Source organism: Sorex araneus, chromosome 11 (assembly GCF_027595985.1).
Source record: "Sorex araneus isolate mSorAra2 chromosome 11, mSorAra2.pri, whole genome shotgun sequence".
Taxonomy (NCBI): Eukaryota; Metazoa; Chordata; class Mammalia; order Eulipotyphla; family Soricidae; genus Sorex; species Sorex araneus.
In genome coordinates, this window is record NC_073312.1 from 40,811,471 (window position 1) to 40,829,605 (window position 18,135).

The following is an 18,135-nucleotide window of genomic DNA, read 5'->3' on the forward strand; positions in this document are numbered from 1 at the left end:
ACCACCGAAGGCCCTAGTGAGTCCCCGCGAGCAGCAGGCCAGTGCTCTGTCCTCACACCTGCGGCTGGAGTTCCCCGGCGGAGACTAGCCAGGGAACAGCACCAAGACGGCAGGCCCTGCACAAGCCCCTCCCTTGCTGGGACAGGCCCTTCCTCACAGCAGCTGTGGGGCTTCAAGCCGCACAGGTGCTGATACTCCGTGGGGTCTGGACAGAGGCCAGGGCTCGGGCGCCCATGCCCGGCACAGCCCTCGGCGTGCTGGTCACCCAGGATCTTGCCTGCACACTCCCACATGACAGGCCCTGCAGGTTGGCAGGGCAGCTGGCCCGGTGCCCTCATGGGGAGAGATGCCCTCCTTCTCAACAGCCCAGCCAAGGCCAAAGCAGCGCTGCACCCTGCCCGGGAACACAGCCAGGAGGGCCCAGAGTGCTCAGCTCCTGCCGCCTGGGCTCGGGGGTGGGATAGACAGCTCCAGGCACCCACACGCCCTTCACGGGCCTGGGGACAAACGGCCCAAGCCAGTGTTGGCTGGAATCCATCAGGGACCAGGAGCTTGAGAGGGTCCTTCCGAGAGTCATGGGACCTAGGGACTGCCCGGGGAGGGGTGGGGAGGAGAAGGGCCACAGAGCCCAAGCCCAGGCACTTACCTTGACCTTCGCAATGCTTCCTCGTCCGGGTCTTGCACTGTGGGTGGAAAGTGTCTGGTCAGGAGGCATCATGGGAACAGAAGGCAAGACGAGCTCAAGCATTGGGGACTGAACAGTGACCCTAAACTGTAGTAGAAGGTTGCCTGCAGGCCAGGGACCCAGGAAAGATGGGACCGAAAAGGAAACTGGGAAGAGTGGTCAGCGTGTGCCGTAGGGGCCCCTTCAGAGCCTGGGTTGCCTGCTGGCCTGCAAGCTCCATGGTAGACCAGCTTCCCACTGCAGAAAGGAAACCATTAGAACTGACCCACCCCAAGGGAGCCCAAGGGACACTAATGGGCTCAGCAGGCTCCCTACGACCCACTGACCCATCACGGCTTGGCTCATCTTGGGAATTGGGTCGGGGGGGGGGGGCGGTGCCTCAAGGTGTTCATGGGCTCTGTGTGGAGCGGGCCCCGGCAGCTGCACCTTCTGTGCCACCCCCAGCCCGCACTTACTGAACTCTGTGCCCGTCATCTGGGCCAGGATGCGGAAGGAGCGGGACTGCAGGTTGGAGGAACGGCGGGCCCACTCGTCAGCCTCGTCTTCGGGCTTGTTCTGGTTCTTGATCACAGCCTGATACACGGGCGAGGCACTGTCCACAGCCAGGTCTTTCACAGGAAGGCTCCTGTATGTGGAGAGAGCTGGTGGGCGAGGGCCAGGCTCACCCCTGTCCCTCCCTGCCCCTCCCCCAGCCTCCACGCTTCTTGGTCCGAGCCCACCATGCTCTACCCACCGCCACCCGACAAGGGCTTGTCTGGGTCCTCAGTGCTCAGGGTGGGGACCACGAAGCAGCGATGGCTCTTGGGGAGAGCCCAGGCTTGGGGGGGCTCCCGCCAGCCATCCCTCCTCTCCCACTAATTCCAATGCAAGGTCCGAAGAATCTCCTCAGCCCAGCAGCTAAGGAAAGAGGCAGCAGATGGGGCCCACCCTCCATGACCAGGCCCTGCGTGAGGACAGCCCCCGTGGTGTCCCTGGCTACCTTTCACCTCTGCATCTAGACAGGAAGCTGCCCTGACCCGACTGACCTGGCTCAGTGACCTGCTCAGGACCACAGTGCATGGGCTCAGGCCGGCTAAGGGGAGTTGGTGGGGACCAGTTGAGGGCTCAGCTGCAGGCACAGGGCCTGGGGCCGTTGGAAGAGCAGAGCTTAAAGGAACTCCCTGGCTTTCTGCCCCAGGGCAGTGCAGCCTTTGGGGAGGGGGGGGGCCTGGAGATGATCCCTTTGACTCCTGAGGTCAAACACTGGGTAGGTGCTCAAAACTTCACTGCATGAAGCAATCCCAGGGGCTCACGCCTCTGGGCCCAGGGTACCTCAGCCCAGATCAGACAAGATATTCCAAAAGTCAGGATATATCAATAGCTTCTGGGTTGTCCCTGACCTTGGCCCCATGCCCCACCCCCACCCCCAGGCTGGAGTCTCTCACAGCAGTAACATCCTGTGTCCCCAGCCCTCTCTCCGTAACATGCTGAAACGGAGGCCCTTCTGGGTAGGCCACCCCGTGAGCTGCAGGTAGGAGTAGGTAGCACAGGCAACATGCTGAACTAGAACTAGCTTCCGGGGACCCAGCTCTGTACCCCTTCCACCAGAGCCCCTGCTCCCCCTCCACAGGGCTCAGGAAGGCCACTCTGGAATGGCCCAGCCCAGAGAGATGGTGAGGAGGAGCAGATTCCAGTGGGAGTCCAGGCTCTGAGCAAGGAGGGAACAGGAGCCGCCCAAGGAGCAGGGATTTGGGGAGTGGGGGGACATGGGGGTCCCTTGGGAGAGATCGTTTCCGAGACCGGAAGGGGTGCTGAAGCTTCCAGGGCCAAAGCTGGGGGTGTGGGGGCCTCTGGGTGAGCTGGGTCCCGAGAAGCTCACAGCCAGGACTCCCAGTCTTCTAGGATTAGAGTGTGGACGCCAGGTGTGCTAGATCCAAGCCCAGGCCCGGTCTCGGGCTTCTCTGCAAGGGCTCTGCTGCCGTTTCCCTGGGGTGGGCCCGTCAGGAGCTCCCCATCGTTCCAGAACAGCTGCAGGGTGCAATTCTTGGGATTCGTATCACTGGCTTCCCTCCCCACCAGACCGCGCAGAGCAGGGGTTTGTGCTGTTGCCCCAACAGAGAATGAAAGTCAAATGAAGGAGCTGCTGCTGGGTGAGACTCCTGGACTCAGGGAGTGAGAGTAGGGGCAGAGGGCACGGGACAGGCCTGCCTGTCCCCTGGGCCTGTGGCCAGCCTTTGGAGCCACTCAGCGTGGCACCCTCCACAGCCATTTCGATATCCAGATAGACTACCTGTAGGCACCCATTGCTTTGGATGCTGTTCCCATATTAGACTCAGTTTGGGGGCCCTATGGGTGAGCCGGGCAGGTGCTGTCTCTTCCAGATTCATCTCTCAGGAGGATCCTGGGGGCATGGCCCCCAGCAGGCCCCCTGGGCACTTCTTCTCCCTGAATGACACCAGCCCAGGGTGAATTCCACGCTCTGCGCATGTGGAAAGCCTGGGCAGAGTCCCTGAGACAGCCTTGAAGGAAGAACAGTAGGAGGGACACAAATCTGATTTCTGGGCCCATAGATTTTCTGATGTCAACCCCCCATCCCACCCCAAGGTTAAGTTCTTGCCTGTATTGTCAGGAGAGCGCGTCCCCTGGCTGAGAAGGGGCTATGAGGAAGATGTGGACGGAGCCAATGACCGCTGTCCTCAGACACACCTATTATACCCAGACACCATCCCACCACCAGACAGACGCACGCCGACGCAACAGATACTGTGGGATCTACTTACGCCAGAGGCGACGCCCTGCCAAGCAGAGGAAAGCCCAGCAGAGGGCGCATGTCCATCAGGGGGTGGCAGAGGGGTGGCGTACACACGGGGAAGCGGGGTTAGGGCCAGAAGTGAGTTATGGGAGTGGGATGGAGAGAGGAAGAGAGAAAAGAAAAATTGTCAGCGAGGAAGGAACAGTGGAAATTAACAGCAGAAACGAAGCACCGTCAGGCCGAGAGGGGGCGCTCTGACCCCCTGGCATCATGGCTGGAGTAGCCCAGCAGGGCTGAGTTAAAAGGAAGGGAATTTATTTGCTGCCTAGGCTGCAAGGAAAGGGGGAAGGCAAAGGAGGGCACAGAGATAGGAAAGGTCCTCTGAGAAGCCTCGGTTAGATCCATTTGCGCCGTGTTAAGAAAAAATTAAAATCACAGAGGCCCTGGTGGTAAAGCCATGTAAGAACAGTCTCTGGGGCGCAGGAACTAAGGTTAGCACAGAGCGAGCTTTCATTCTTTTCCACTCGACTCCCCTTTGGGGATGGCTACCAAGGACACACATGGCAATAAATATGAACAGGAAATCCCTGTGAGCGCTCCGGTTTAGGCGGCCTTACTTTTCTGGGTAGGCATGAGCTAAGAATGGTGTTTTTAAACTTGCGCAGTCATATTTTGTGCTTTGAACGGTGGGAGGAACTCAGTCACCACTGCCAAGGGTTCTGTGAAGCTGCAGCCCGGTGCCTGACCAGATTGAAAGTCAAGGCCCCAGGGCAAGCAATTTCTGCCCCCGTGTGGCCCTGAAGATGTGCTGCAGTTCTGGAAGGTTTGGCTGTCCAGGGGTTCAGAGCGTCCCCCTTAAAACCTGTGCTTAGGTGATACCCACAGGGTGGGGTTCTGGAAAGGCAAAACATGAGGTAAGCATTTTCTGGGATTTTGTAAGCCCCTTTACCCAGCTGCAGTGTTTTGGGTTTTGTTTTTGTTTGGTTTCATTTTAAGTTTCAGAAAAGAAGTATAATCATCATTTTAAGATTTCTTGGTTGGAGATCCTGACAGGGACAAGAGGCTCCCAAGAAGCTCCCGAGTCGGTTCTGAAAGTCACTAATGCTGTTCTCTGAAACATTAGAGATATCCTCAAGTAGAAACAGAGGCTGTGAGTGTGTGTGAAAGGAAGGGTGATCAGAGACAGAAGGGGACACACAAAGAGATGAAGAAAGAAAGAGAGAAATGAAGACAGCAAGAGAAAGAAAGAGAGAAAGAGAGAAAGAAAGAAAGGAAGAAAGAAAGAAAGGAAGGAAGGAAGGAAGGAAGGAAGGAAAGAAGGAAGGAAGGAAGGAAGGAAGGAAGGAAGGAAGGAAGGAAGGAAGGAAGGAAGGAAGGAAGGAAGAAAAGAAAGAAAGAAAGAAAGAAAGAAAGAAAGAAAGAAAGAAAGAAAGAAAGAAAGAAAGAAAGAAAGAAAGAAAGAAAGAAAGAAAGAAAGAAAGAAAGAAAGAAAGAAAGACGGGACACAGAAAGAGATGGAGACAGACAGAATGAGGGACATAGACTGCAAGGAAGAGAGAGAACCCCATTAATACCTGCACCATTAGCAGTTTCATTCTAGATTTTCAGCAATTCTCCCTACTCAGCCCTCAGGTTTCTCCACTTCAATAACGGAAATTCCAGGAACCAAGGATGTCCTAAATCTCACCACCATTGGGCTTCCCTGGGAGCAAACAAGAGCTGCCCAAGTCGGGGTGCTCCCGAGGACTTGAAGAATCCAGCTGACAATCGAAGGCAAATGACTGGTCTCGAGGCTGATTCCCAAGCGAGAAACCCAGTCCTGTTTGAACTGCCTTTGGAAGCATGTACCATCTCCCCTACCGCCAGGTAACAGCTGGCTTCACTGTGAGGAGACAGGGTAGCCAGGAGGCATGCTGACCGTCAGGGTTCCTCCTGAGGAAATCACGTTCTGAGCCAGCTCCATTGCCATGGAGCCAGGGGAAATGCACTTAGAGAACGTGCTGGGTTCTGCGTTTCTCCACCCTTCTAAAAGGGACCCTGCGGTTGGGTCTGGAGAGAGAGCATCATGTGCTCCGGAGGGCCCTGGGCAAAGCTGTGAGCTGAGCCCCCGGCAGCCCGGGGCGAGGAAAGAAAGTAGCCAGAAGTCTCCGATGGGCTTGGCCTCCAGCGCTTACCCACTGAAGTCACTGCCCTGGGCCTGGGCCTGGCCGGCAATGGCGTCCATGATGGCGTCCTGCGAGTACATGCTGATGGGCGTATTGTACTGTGCGTGGATGATGGTGGCCTTGCCGCCCAGCCCTTTCACCTCGATGGGCTTGTGGGTCGACAGGGCTGAGTCCTTCAGGGCGTTGGGGTTGAAGCGTTCCTGGTAGTCCGCGCTGGGGGAAGGGCGGGTGCAGGATGGGGGTGGAAGGAGAAAAGGAAGGCAACAGGTGGCATTACATTGTGGGCCAAGACCAGGGCAGGCGGTGTGGACGTGTCAAAAGAGATGTCTCAGAGCCTGACCCCAGAGAGGCTACACAGAACCCCTCCCTCTCCCCCCACCTGGACTGCAGGACGGCGGGAAAAATAATAATGCCCCACACCCCCCGCAAAGGTGTTTTCCTCTTTGCTGCCCAGGCCTTGCTGGCCACCCCAGATGGCTCTCTGGGTGCCCAGCTCAGCCTTGCTCCCTCCTGGGTTCAGCAGGGGCTCGCCAGGCATTGAAAGCTCTCACCACGCAGCAGCAGCGAGGAAGCAGAGACAAAGACCAGCTGGGGAGTGGGGGGTCAAACGGGACAGAAGCTGGGCCACATGTAAGCGGCATCCACAGCCCAAGCAGAGTCCAGGATGGCCCAAAGGTGAGAAGCAGCGCCCTGGGCCCCTCCCTGTCCACCGAGGGGGATTCTGAAGGTTTCTCTGAGAAGAGGCCCAGCTGGCGGACACCGGCTCTCGGCTTCTCCGGCCACTTGAGTGCACGTGTTTCTTCTTTCAAAGCAGGGTTCAGGCTGCCCAATCTCCCCCAAATGCGAGTTGTTGTGTGCCCACTTGGTGCTCCCCATTCAGGGCTTTCCCCCATCCAATTAGCAGGCAAGCTCCCCAGTCAAAGACAAGGTCAGGCGCAACCCCTCTCCCACGCCCTCCCCCCCACAGCAGTCTTCAGGCAAACACTGAGCCTGGCGTAGTTCACGCTCCCGGACACAGACACCCACCCTCCAGAACCCGTTTGGCTTCTGAAAGAGCAGGACCTGCACCCCAACCCGACCAGGCAGGCGCAACTGACACAGCCACCCCCCCCCGCACCCCTCCCGCCCCCGCGCCACTCCATCCTTGCAGCTTCACACCCATGCAGGCGCACTCGGAGGTGGGGGGGACACAAATGCACCCCATTGCTCCCATGCACACAGGAACGAACACATGCCGGCGCAGACACACACTGCCCAGACAGCCGCGCGGATGCATGCTGGGCTCGGCACGCAAGCGCACACACACATGCTTTCCTCGGATACTAACTTGGCTGGAGAGTTGGCTACCACCTGGGGGGGAGAAGAGAAAGAGCAAAGACAGAGCTGTCAGAGTCAGGCTTCTGCAGAGGCAGGTGGAGGGGACTGTGGGCGCTCGGGGACCAGCCCCAGACTGGCCAACTGCCGAGGCAGAGCCAGCCAGGACAGGCACGCAACTGGGCAAGGGGGGTCCAGAGATAGGGTGGGGGGGGTGGAGGGGAAGAGCTGAAGTCAGGACCACGGTTTGGGTGTGAGAAGCTGATGGCAGCGATTCCCTTTGTGAGATCCCGGGACCCAAAGTCAGGAAAGAAGTTTTCTTGTGCATCTTCACCTGCGCGCACATACTATGAACTTGAACCCCCACGACGCAGCCTGGCCGTAGACCCCGGGAGAGGAAGCTGCAGCTGCAGGCCGGGCCTTTATGGTGCCACCGCCAGGCCGGACTCGCCTCTGTTTAACTCCATGTGCTCTCTGAACAGGAGTCGCTGGGTGTCTGTGTCACAGTGTCACTGGCATCTCCCAAGATCGCTCTCTCCCGAAGCGGGTAGGTGACCCAGACCACTCCTGGGACACAAGTGTGCCGGGTCTCTGCTTGTCCCTACCATTACTCTTCAAGGCCCAGAGGCTGGATGAAGGAGTAGGGAGGCACTCGAGAAGTGTGGGCCAGACGCTTATTATAAGGGAGCACCCAGCCCAGGCAGCCTAGTTGCTCCCCCCCTCAAAGACCCCCCTGGGATCCCTTACGCGCGTGCACACACACACACACACATACACACACACACAGCCCTCATGCCTGAGAGTGTCCAGGAGCACCAGCTCCTGGGGGAAGCAGTGCCAGCAGTATTCTCCCCGAAAAGCAGTGGCGGCCTCCTCACAGCTTGATCAGGACCCCGAGGGGCAAAGAATGCCGAGGTAGTGGCCCTGGGCCCTAACTGCCACTTTCCCAGATCTGACTAAGCCAGGCTCTGACCCTGGGCCACCAGAACAAAGCCAGGACACCACCCCCCGCCCCTCCCGTGCCCCCAGCCCCAAGTGCTGGTGCTCAGTCCCAAATCCAACACTCTCCAAGCTGATAACGTTCCCTCTGTCCTTAGAGGCTCAAAATAGCCGCCAGCCGAGCTATATTAGGAAAGGGCTGGCACAGATCTTCCATTCCTTCTCCATTTTTGGAGGGTGCTGACAGCTGCGGGGTTGACTGGCTGAACCAGCCTAGTGTCCATGTAAAGGGCAGTGTTGAACCCTAGGGTCAGTCTCTGCTCTCCTGTGCCAGGCAACCACCACCTTTTTTGGCACTGGTTCCTGTTGTAGCTGAGCTTGTCAGACAACCTGGGGGCTGGGCTGCCTGTGGCCCAAGGGCTTTGAGGGGAGCTAGCTGCGGGGTGGGGGGAGCCAGAGATCTAAGACCTGCCCAGAGGCCCTCCCACCTACTGGCCTGGGGGGTGCTCAGGGATGTCCCTACAGGGCCAGGCCAGACCCAAAGAGAACAAGAAACAGAGGGGCTGAGAAAATCCAACCGCACCTCTACCCACCCACTCCTCCCCCTTCCACCCAAGATTAGCCAAAGAAGTACATTGTAAACTACCCAGAGAGAAAGAGACAATACAGGAAAGTGCTTCCTTTTGGAGCCAGTTAGAAGAAGGTTAAAATCTTGACTGTGGGCAATGGTTTGACTCAAATGGTAGGGCACAGGAGAATCCCTGAGTTTGATATCTAGCACAGCCAGGTCCCCAACATCGCTGGCTTTAGCCTGGTGGTCCCCCAGTACCTCAGGATTTGAGGGTCACTGTGCCAGAGCACCACTGGGAATGGCCCTACCCACTAGCCCACCCAGCACCGCTGAATATGGCCCTTAGAAAAGTAATTTCTAAAAATATGTATTTTTTAATTGTGGGGGAGGGGCTGGAATACCTACATAGGACAGCAGGTAGGTAGGGTGCAGCCTACCCGGATTTGATCCCTGGACATTCTCTATGGTCCCCCGAGCACTATCAGGAGTAATTACTGAGTAACCCCTGAGCATTGTTGGATGTGGCTCAAACACCAAAAAATAAATTAATTAAATTAAAATTTAAAAATAAAACTTGTGGGACTGGAGCAATAGCCCAACGGGTAGGGCATTTGCCTTGCACGCAGCCGATGCAGGTTTGATTCCCAGCATCCCATATGGTCCCCTGAGCACCGCCAGGAGTAATTCCTGAGTGTAGAGCCAGGAGTAACCCCTGTGCATCACTGGATGTGACCCCCAAAAGCAAAAAAATAATTAAAAAAAAATTTGTGAGGTGGGGGTGTGGCGTGGAGAGAAACACGTGGTAATGCTCAGGGGACCATGTGGTGCTGGAGATGGAACTCAGGCCTCCTGTACACCACACATGCACTCAGCCCTTACCCCGGAAGAATCTTCTTGGTCTTCCTCTTCCTAATTTGAACAAATGATCCAGCTGTCTCAGCCTCAGTTTCCTCATTCATAAAATTGGGAAGGTGGTGCCCCTCATCCAGATGGGTCATGCAGACTAGACAGAATCCTGAGTGTAAGACCCTCCAGGCTTATTAATGGCAGGCCAGCATTTGCCTTCCTGTTGGCTGTGAGCAGTTAGACACGTGGTGCAGGTGTAGGTCGGGGTGGTGGGGGGGGGGGAAATGGGTCTCAGCCCAGCGGGGGTGCTCAGACAGTTACCCCCAAACCCCCGCCCTAGACCCACTGCCATTTCTCAGCTACAGCAGATCACATTTTACTTACATTCCTAGGTTTTTTTTGAGGGGGGGGGCTGGGGGCAAACTCAGAGCTTCACACACAAAAAACAAGTGTCCTACTTGCATTCCTGGCCTCTGTCTTTATGGTTTTTTGGGGGGGCAGAAAGGGGCTGGACCATATCCGGCCATACCCAGCCATGTTCAGGGGGCTGCTCTCAGCTCTGTGGCTATAAGTAGGCCCCGGCTGTGCTCAGGGAGCAAGCAGTGCCAGGAGACAAACTGAGGTTGGCTGCATGCAAGGCAAGCCTTAACCACTGCACTGCCTTCATTTTAGGTGAAGTGCCTGCCCTTCCCCCTTCCTCCCCGAGGCCTCTTCTATCCTTGGAGACTACTGTGCCCACAGCCCTGAGCATCAGCCAGTTGCTTAGCAGCTGTCAGGCTCTGTGAAGTCCGTGCCCACAGGAGGGCACCTTGGAAGTCAAGGGAAGGCGGCAGGTGGGCTCTCTGTGCAGAAGGGAGTCCGCGCCCCTCATAAACCACTAGCTGTGTGACCTTGGGCCATGACTCACTCTCGCTGAGATTCTGTTCTGCTGTGGTAAAGCGGAAGAGACAAGGCCCACCTCGAAAGGTGCTGAGAGAGTTGTTAAGATAATGTCTGAGGGGGCTGGAGTGATAGCACAGCGGGTAGGGCGTTTGCCTTGCACACGGCCAACCCGGGTTCGATTCCCAGCATCCCTTATGGTCCCCTGAGCACTGCCAGGAGTAATTCCTGAGTGCAGAGCCAGGAGTAACCCCTGTGCATTGCCAGGTGTGACCCAAAAAGCAAAAATAAAAAAAGATAATGCCTGTGGACTAGTAGTTGGGCCTCGCCTCGACTGGGGACTCACTGGCATTCCCATGGCTGCAGGTGGGACTCTCAGAGGCTTGCATCCCTGCCTGACAGCTGTCTCTACCCTGCCACTTTCCACTCATGCTGGCAGAAGTTCCTCCCCGGAAAAGGCCTACATAGATGGCTTTGCCACCTTGCACTAGGTGTTAAACCTTGGCTTGCTCGAGGCTCACCTCACTCAAGACCCTAGACAGGGCCAGGGCAGCAGCAAGCTGGGGAGGGGGGGCGGTCAGGGGGGCCCTGAGACTTCAATAACAGATGAAGGAAGGATGTGGGCACGGTGACACGGTGCATGAGGTACCAGCTCTATGACTTCGGGCGAGGAGGACAGTAGCAAGTACCAAGTGGTGAGTGCATACACATATCAAGGGTGCTCGGTGCCAAGCTCGGGCTCAGTCCTTCAGCCCTCCCCGTCTTCCCAAGGCAGGCCCATGCACAGAGGAGGGCTTCTCCCCACAGGGCCATGTTGCTTGGACCCGGCCTGCACTCTCTAGCACGCAGGCCCACGGACCAATGCACACAACAGACAGACATTGCCTCATAGCCTCCCCTTGATCCTTGATACCTTCATGACACCTCCACTCCAGGCTCCGTTTTGTTTTGTTTTGTTTTGTTTTTGAGCCACACCCAGGGTACTCAAGGGCTCTTCCTGACTCTGTGCTCAAGAATCACCTCAGGGGACCCTATTCAGTGCCAGTGATTGAACTGAAGCCGACCATGTGCCACGCAAGCACTTAAATCCCTGTTTTATCTCTCCAGCCTATCAACTCCAAATTCTTTCAACTCTTGAGTCTCACCAGCTAGATCTCAAGTTGTGGGCTGGGGGTAGTGGGTAGAGAGAGTGGGTGGGTCCTACTCCTAGTGTCCTGCGGGTGCTCCCTGCCCAGACCTGTCTGCAAGCCCCTCCCTTGCCACTGTTTCCAAATCTCTCTGCATCCAGCTCAGGAGCTCCTTCCTCCAAGCAGCCTTCCCAGACTACTTCTAGGCCTGGAGAACTCGCCTTCTCTGCTCCTGCCGGAGGGCTCCCAAGGGGAATAGAGACCAGCCTTGCTCTGAAGCTCCTGTGGCTTTGTCCTGTCCTGGGCAGAGTTGTTTAGGGAGTCAAAGTCTCTGGCATCAGGCCATTTAGCAGCTGGGCCTCCGGTCCTTAAACTCTCTTAGCCTTAGTTTCCCCTGGTGCAGAATCCAGCACATAATTCAAAGTGTGGTAAAGCCATGATACTCCTGACTCTTGGTAAATGTCACCAGAATCACTGTTTTTAGTTTCTGCACCCCTCGGCTGGCTGACTGGCTGGCTGGCTGGCCGGAAGTCAGCTCCTGGCTCTGGGCACTTGAGCACTGAGGACCCACGCAGCCCAGCCCGCCTGCACAGAGCAGAACTGTGCACGGTTACCTACCCTCCTAGGAGTCCGACACCCGAGGCCTTCCCTCGGAGGCTCATCTGATACATCTGAGCCATCTCCCTCAGGGTCTCTGCCGAGTACAGGCCAATGGGGTTGTTATACTGCCTTGGCTGCCTGGGGCCCAGGGGCCCTTTCGGGCTGTGTGTGTCCGAGGCCCCTTCTGGGCTGCTCGTGGCCCCTGGGCTGCCCCGAGGAGGCCCATGTTCAGAGGCCTCCGTGTATGAAGAGAAGCCGGAGGTCTGGGAGAAGGAGGAGCTAAGGTTCGGCCCGAGCTCCAGGGTGCCGAGGTTGCCCGGGCTGGCGCCCGTCTCGGGGTCGGGGCTGGGCGCCATCAGGCTGCCGTTCGCGTCCAGAGTAGGGTCCTGGCCAAAGGTAGGCACCATGCAGGGGAGAGAGAAAAGAGGAGTTAGAGGCCGCCAGCGTCCGAGCCCTGGGGTGGGTCTGAAAGTGAGGTCAGCCTGCTGCCCGTGGCACAGGGCCCAGGAGGGGCCCGACGGGGGCGCCTGGAAGGGAAAGGTTTAGTCAGGAAGAGCGGGTCAGGCCACTCTTGGGTCCGAGGCCGGCATCCACCTGCACAAAAGGCAAAGCCCCGCATAGAAAGCCAAGCTGAGCCAGCCTGCCTGCGAGGCCAGAGGGCGGGAGGAGGTTCCTGGGAGGGGGTGAGCTCATCTGCACTCCAGGCTTGTCCCTGAGCGGAGCCGGGACAGCCCTGCCTCTGACTCCACACTAAGCTGCCCCCCTCCAGGCCCTACTGGCAGAGAACAGGCAGAGGGGCATTAGGGGAAACTGAGGAAAGAGGGCATTGGGGGGTTTGCTTGTTTGTTTGGGTTTTGTTTGGGTGCCACACCTGGCTGTGCTCAGGGGTGACTCCTGGCTCTGAGCTCAGGACTCACCGCTGGCCGGCAGTGCCCGAGGGACCGTACATGGTGCTGAGAATGGAACCCCAGGAACGGTACGTGCCCTGCTGTTCTACTATTGCTCCGGCCCAGGAGCTGACAAGTAGCTCTCTGCCCGTCTCCTGTCACCCAGCCCAGCCCCACCCCAGCCTCTCCCCCTCTGCTCTCCCTCGGCCCATCGCTCACTGCCCGTGGACAGGCAGGGCTCAGTGTGATAACATGCGGGGAGGGGGGTGGAGTCCCTTAACAAGGTAGGGGGTGGGGCTGGAGCAATAGTACAGCGGGTAGGGCATTTGCCTTTCATGCAGCCGACCCGGGTTCGATTCCTAGCATCCCATATGGTCCCCTGAGCACCTCAAGGGGTGATTCCTGAGTACGGAACCAGGAGTAACCCCTGTGCATTGCCAGATGTGACCCAAAAAGAAAAAAAAAATAGGTGGGGGTGGGTCTCCCTTGCTTCAGGTCAAGTGCCTTGAACCACCAGGGCTGAGGTGTTTAGAGGGCTGGGAAAGGGTTGTGGGTGTGTGGCCAGAATTGTGGCCAGGCTTGCCGCTGTCCCCCGTGCCTTCTCCGGGCCACTCCTAGTACCTGGGTGGGTGGCCCAGGGGTGGTCAGGGGAGGGGTCCTCAGTCAGAGGCCCCTCCCTGCCTGTGGCCAGCTCTCACAACCATCTCCCCCTTCCTCTTCCTCCCTCTAGAGGATGAGGGTCACAGCTTTCTGGACTCTTGTCCCCGCCTGACTGACTCCTCTCCTGAGACAGTCGTTGCCTAAGCACGTCTCCTGCTGGCCCAGATACAAGGCCCCTAGTGGCTGCCATGACAAGCAGCTCCACTGTTACAGATTTCATGGGGTCTCGAAGGCCTGACCCACCTGCCCGGGGTTGGCAGCAGCAGGATGGGACAGATGGCATTGATTGTGCCAGCCAGGGTCTATGCAGGAGACAGGGGCCTGAATCCATGGACCACAGCTGAGTGGAGCCTGCAGCTGGCAACTGGCACCTACCTTCTGGTGGGGGATCACCGGCAGAGGGGACTGCATGGGGGGCGGCGCCGTTGAGATGGGGACGGGACGCTTGGACCTAGAGAAAGCAGAATTAGAACTGCATGAGGACAGTTGCCCCTGGGACCAGGACTGGTGTCAGAGGAATAGAGCAGAGTGGGGGGACCAGGCCCGAGGGCCAGTCCCAGGCCCACTGAACACCCCACTGCCTGAGGGACTCCAGGAAGGCCCTGGACAAGACCAGGACAGAAAAACTCAAGACGCTGGGGCATGACACAGCCAGAGCTCTTCTGCCAGGTCACTGAAAGCTGGGCAGGTAGAAACGGAAGACCCTGGCTTCCAGACCCAACACCCACAGCCCTGTGCCCCCTCTCATCAGGAAAATGAGGCAGCAACGTGGCAAGGACACAGCCGTTTGGGCATGGTCCTTCCTCTGGTTCAGGGACTGTCCTGGCTTCCCTGCATCATCCCATCCCATAGGCCTGGGACCATGGACCTGCTGCTGGAGGGTGGCCCTTAGGCCCCTAAGGCCCCCCTAACACGGCCCACCCACCCCCGCTCCGGAGAGCTCCCACCTACTTTTGCAGGGTGAGGCTCAGGTTGTAGCTGGCAGATTTGATCTTGTTCTGGGCCTCCAAGTGGGTCATGGTGTCCGTGTTGACACCGTCAATCGCCACCACCATGTCACCCTGGCTAAGCTGCGACTGGGCTGCCTTGCTGCCTGGAGTGATCTGGGGAGAGAAGCAGATAAACGGGGTGAACATGAGGAGGACGGGCTGGTCCACAGAGGGGCCTGGGAGCAGCCAATGGAGGCTGGCTGCCGCTTCGAATTTTACTCACAACAACCAGTACCCATGGCCAACCGAGCTCGGCTCCCCAGCTGGCCCCCAGCAGCCCCACTTCCCGGTGCTCTGGCCCTGAGTGCAGCCTTTGGACTGGCAGCAAAGCACGTTCAACCTAGCGACCATTCACCTCCCGCTTGCCCTGCATGTTGGGTGACTGGAGGACCCAAACGAGGACAGCCAAGCCCTTAGCTGAGGAGGACTCGGCTCCGCAGTCACAGCTAGACTAAAGAATAGAGCGCTCTGGGGCGGGGGTGGGGGCGATGGGAGGGAAACTGGGGACACCGGTGCTGGGAAATGTGCACTGGTGGAGGGATGGCTGTTGGAACTCTGTGTGACTGAAATCCAATCATGAACAGCTCTGTAGTGCTCTAGCACTGCACTGTCACACTGTCGTCCCGTTGTCCATCGATTTGCTCGAGCAGGCACCAGTAACGTCTCCATTGTGAGACTTGTTGTTACTGTTTTTGGCATATCAAATACGCCACGGGTAGCTTGTCAGGCTCTGCCATGTGGGCGAGATACTCTCGGTAGCTTGCTGGGCTCTCCAAGAGGGACGGAGGAATCGAACTCGGGTCGGCGGCGTGCAAGGCAAACACCCTACCTGCTGTGCTATTGCTCCAGCAGTGCTCTAAAAATAATAAACTCAAAAGAAAAAATTAAAAAATAAGGATTAAAAAAAAAAGGAATCTAGGGGCTGGAGTGATAGCATAGCGGGTAGGGCGTTTGCCTTGCTTGCTGCCAACCCGGGTTCGAATCTCAGCATCCCATATGGTCCCCTGAGCACCGCCAGGAGTAATTCCTGAGTGCAAAGCCAGGAGTAACCCCTGTGCATTGCCGGGTGTGACCCAAAAAGCAAAAAAAAAAAAAAAAAAAAAAAAAAAAGAATCTAGCACTCTGGATTGTGTGTGTGAGGCAACTCCTGTTACTGGACCTCTTCAAGTGTGTTGGGGGGGAGGGCTTGTGCTGACCTTTTTTACTTTGGGTCCCTTACATCCTCACCTACTATGTTTCCCACACCCTGAAATCCCAGGGAGCACTTTCCAGGCTCCCAGGGGAGGGAGATGCAAGGCTCCGCCCCTTTCCAAGGGGCTGCCGACTCAGCAGACAGAACAAAGGGCCTCTCCCCAATTCAAGTGCAAGTGCTGAGTGCTCGAGGGCCCGGAGCCGTCACCCTGGCAGCTGACGTGCATGGGGGCCCATCTCAGCTCAGCTCAGCCCAGCTCAGGGGTGGCTCCATTCCTCCAGGCAGGGGCGTGTCAGTATGAGACCCAGTTCCCAAATCTTGTGTCTTCGTGACCCCATGGATTTAAGTCTTGGAGCCCGTCCCTCTGTGTGAGCCCACAACGCCATGGATCGCCCTCTCTCCTGCGTCCCCCACAATACCAGGAAAGCCTCACATGCTCCAACTATCTCGACCTAAAGCCTAGTGACATGCACGAGGCCAAAGTCTCTGTGCCTGGAACACCTGTCTACAATGATAGCACATGAAATGCAAACTTTGGGAAGACTTAGTCGCATCACCTAAAAGAGCTTGAGAGACTTGATAGATGCCCCCCCTACACACCCATTGACAAGACAAGCAGAGTGATGCAGCCCCACCCCTGAAGATGTCTCATGGAGTGTTGGGGAGATTCTGTCTCCCATAGCTCCTCTGACACCTTGATACTTTATGACCTTACCCTGGAATATCAAGTGTGGAACCCCCAACCCCATGCCATGTGGGCCCCTCCCAGGAGCATCAGGGAAAGGAAAGCCTCTGGGGGCACCCCATCAAGTAGCCACTGTGATGGAATCTTCCACCCAACACACCCAACAGCCCTCCCTCCCGGCTCCTCTGGGCATATCCCAGTCACCCTTCTGGCTAGGTCCCAAGGACAAGGCCAGTGTCTCACTGACAGGAGGCAACTCCTAGCCAAGGCCTGGGGACCATCCTAGAAAGAGCCCAAAGAGTACTGGGGGAAATCCCAGACCTGGGTGCCAAGCCCGGGTGGGCCTTTGGCCAGGCCCTGGGCTCCCGAACCTGGACAGACATCTCCTGCCAGGCTCCTCGCAGGGAATTCCCATCCCCCGGGACACCCGCTGGCTCAGCCTCCAGCACATTCCCAGATGGGTGCCATGGCGGACCCAGGAGCCATCTGTGATGAATAACCAGGGATAAGTACTGACCCAGGAGCATCCTTGCCGACTGCCACAGACCCGCCATCCGAGCCCCCAGAGCTATGATGCCTTCTGAGACCCAAAGCAACATCCCCACCCCCGAGTCTGCTAAGCCAAAGCAAGAACATTCGAGAAACAAACCCCCAAACTGCCAAGAAGTCCCATCATCTGGTTTGCAGAGTCCAGCCCACTCTTCGGGCTCCTAGAAAGGCAGCTTAGAACTACTTCGTGCTCCTTCAAATGAGCATGTTTTGGGGGAGGTGGGGCACACCCAGCTGTGCTCAGGGCTTACTCTTGGCTCTGCACTCAGGAATCACCATTGGCCCATTGGCTGTGCTCGGGGGACCGTATCGAATGCAACGGATCAAATCCAGGTTGGCTGCATGCAAAGCAAGCGCCCTACTTGCTGTACTATCTCTCCGGCCTTACGCATCATTTTTATCCCCCCCACCATGACCCTTAGGCACTCCCACTAATAACAAATGTAGGTGGTTTCCTTGGATTTCAGGGGTGGAACAACACAAAAGATGACAAAGAAAATGCTTCCCAGGAGGAGGGGCCTCCAGAGGCCTGACTGAGCTGCTTCACACTCAGGCCTGTGCAACCCTGACAGTTATTGCAAACATCTTTAACCAAACAGAAAACAGACTTCTACATTAAGCATTTCATTCACACTTCCCCTCCCCCACAAAGAAAACCAAACTCCACCTGCTGTGTCCCTGCCTCTCTCCACCTCGCCCCCATCACTCTGCTTAATTTCAAAAAGTCACAGACACCTGTATTCTTCCATTTGGGGTGTTTATGCAATGCCTCTGCTTCCCCGGAGGACTGTTGGCTGGGCTGTCCCAGGCAGAGCACCCCCAGATACTTCTCATCATCTCTAGAGAAGGGGACCGGCACCTGCAGTAGGGAGCAGGTAGTGGGGCAGCCCCAGGCCCCCTAGAGAAGGGCAGGGCTGCTGTGGGGAAACGGAGGAAGAGATAGATGATGACAAGGACACCAGAATGACATCCAGCAAAGACGGGGCCAGGTGAGTTAAGACAAATTGTGGAAACATCTGGAATATACTCCCTTTGGAGCTGTCCTGGGGACAGATTTGTCCCCTAGACACAGGCCTTTCGCTGGTCTCATGCTTTGCTTTTGCCTGGCCCTGTCTGACCCCCTCTTAGCCACAGGCATGGTCCTGTTCTTAGACCCCAAGCACAGGGGTCCTGTCCCCCGGGAAGAGCTCAGCCTTGTCAGGGGCCAAACTCCCCCCAGATGTTCCTGTCAGCCCCTGGACCTGTCCATCAGGCTCAGCTGCCTTGAACAGGGCCCCAGACCATAAGGTCTGGGGACTTAGAGGTGTTGTGATTCA

General features: G+C 57.3%; 1 protein-coding gene across 5 annotated transcripts in view; it reads right to left on the reverse strand.

Moving 5' to 3' along the window:
* The window catches only part of LDB3 (LIM domain binding 3), a 69,049-nt gene that overhangs the window by 42,456 nt on the left and 8,458 nt on the right, over positions 1–18,135 (reverse strand). For 2 of the 5 annotated variants that reach the window (XM_055119602.1, XM_004607418.2), the window contains exons 3-8: positions 14,356–14,507; positions 13,780–13,855; positions 6,909–6,931; positions 5,591–5,794; positions 1,141–1,310; positions 647–683 (exon numbers count right to left, since the gene is read on the reverse strand). In XM_055119602.1, the coding sequence (XP_054975577.1) occupies positions 647–683; positions 1,141–1,310; positions 5,591–5,794; positions 6,909–6,931; positions 13,780–13,855; positions 14,356–14,507 (662 nt within the window). Of the gene's footprint in view, positions 1–646; positions 684–1,140; positions 1,311–3,444; positions 3,460–5,590; positions 5,795–6,908; positions 6,932–11,875; positions 12,244–13,779; positions 13,856–14,355; positions 14,508–18,135 lie in introns of all 5 variants that reach the window. The other 3 variants (XM_004607414.2, XM_004607417.2, XM_055119603.1) reach the window with 2 other exon arrangements.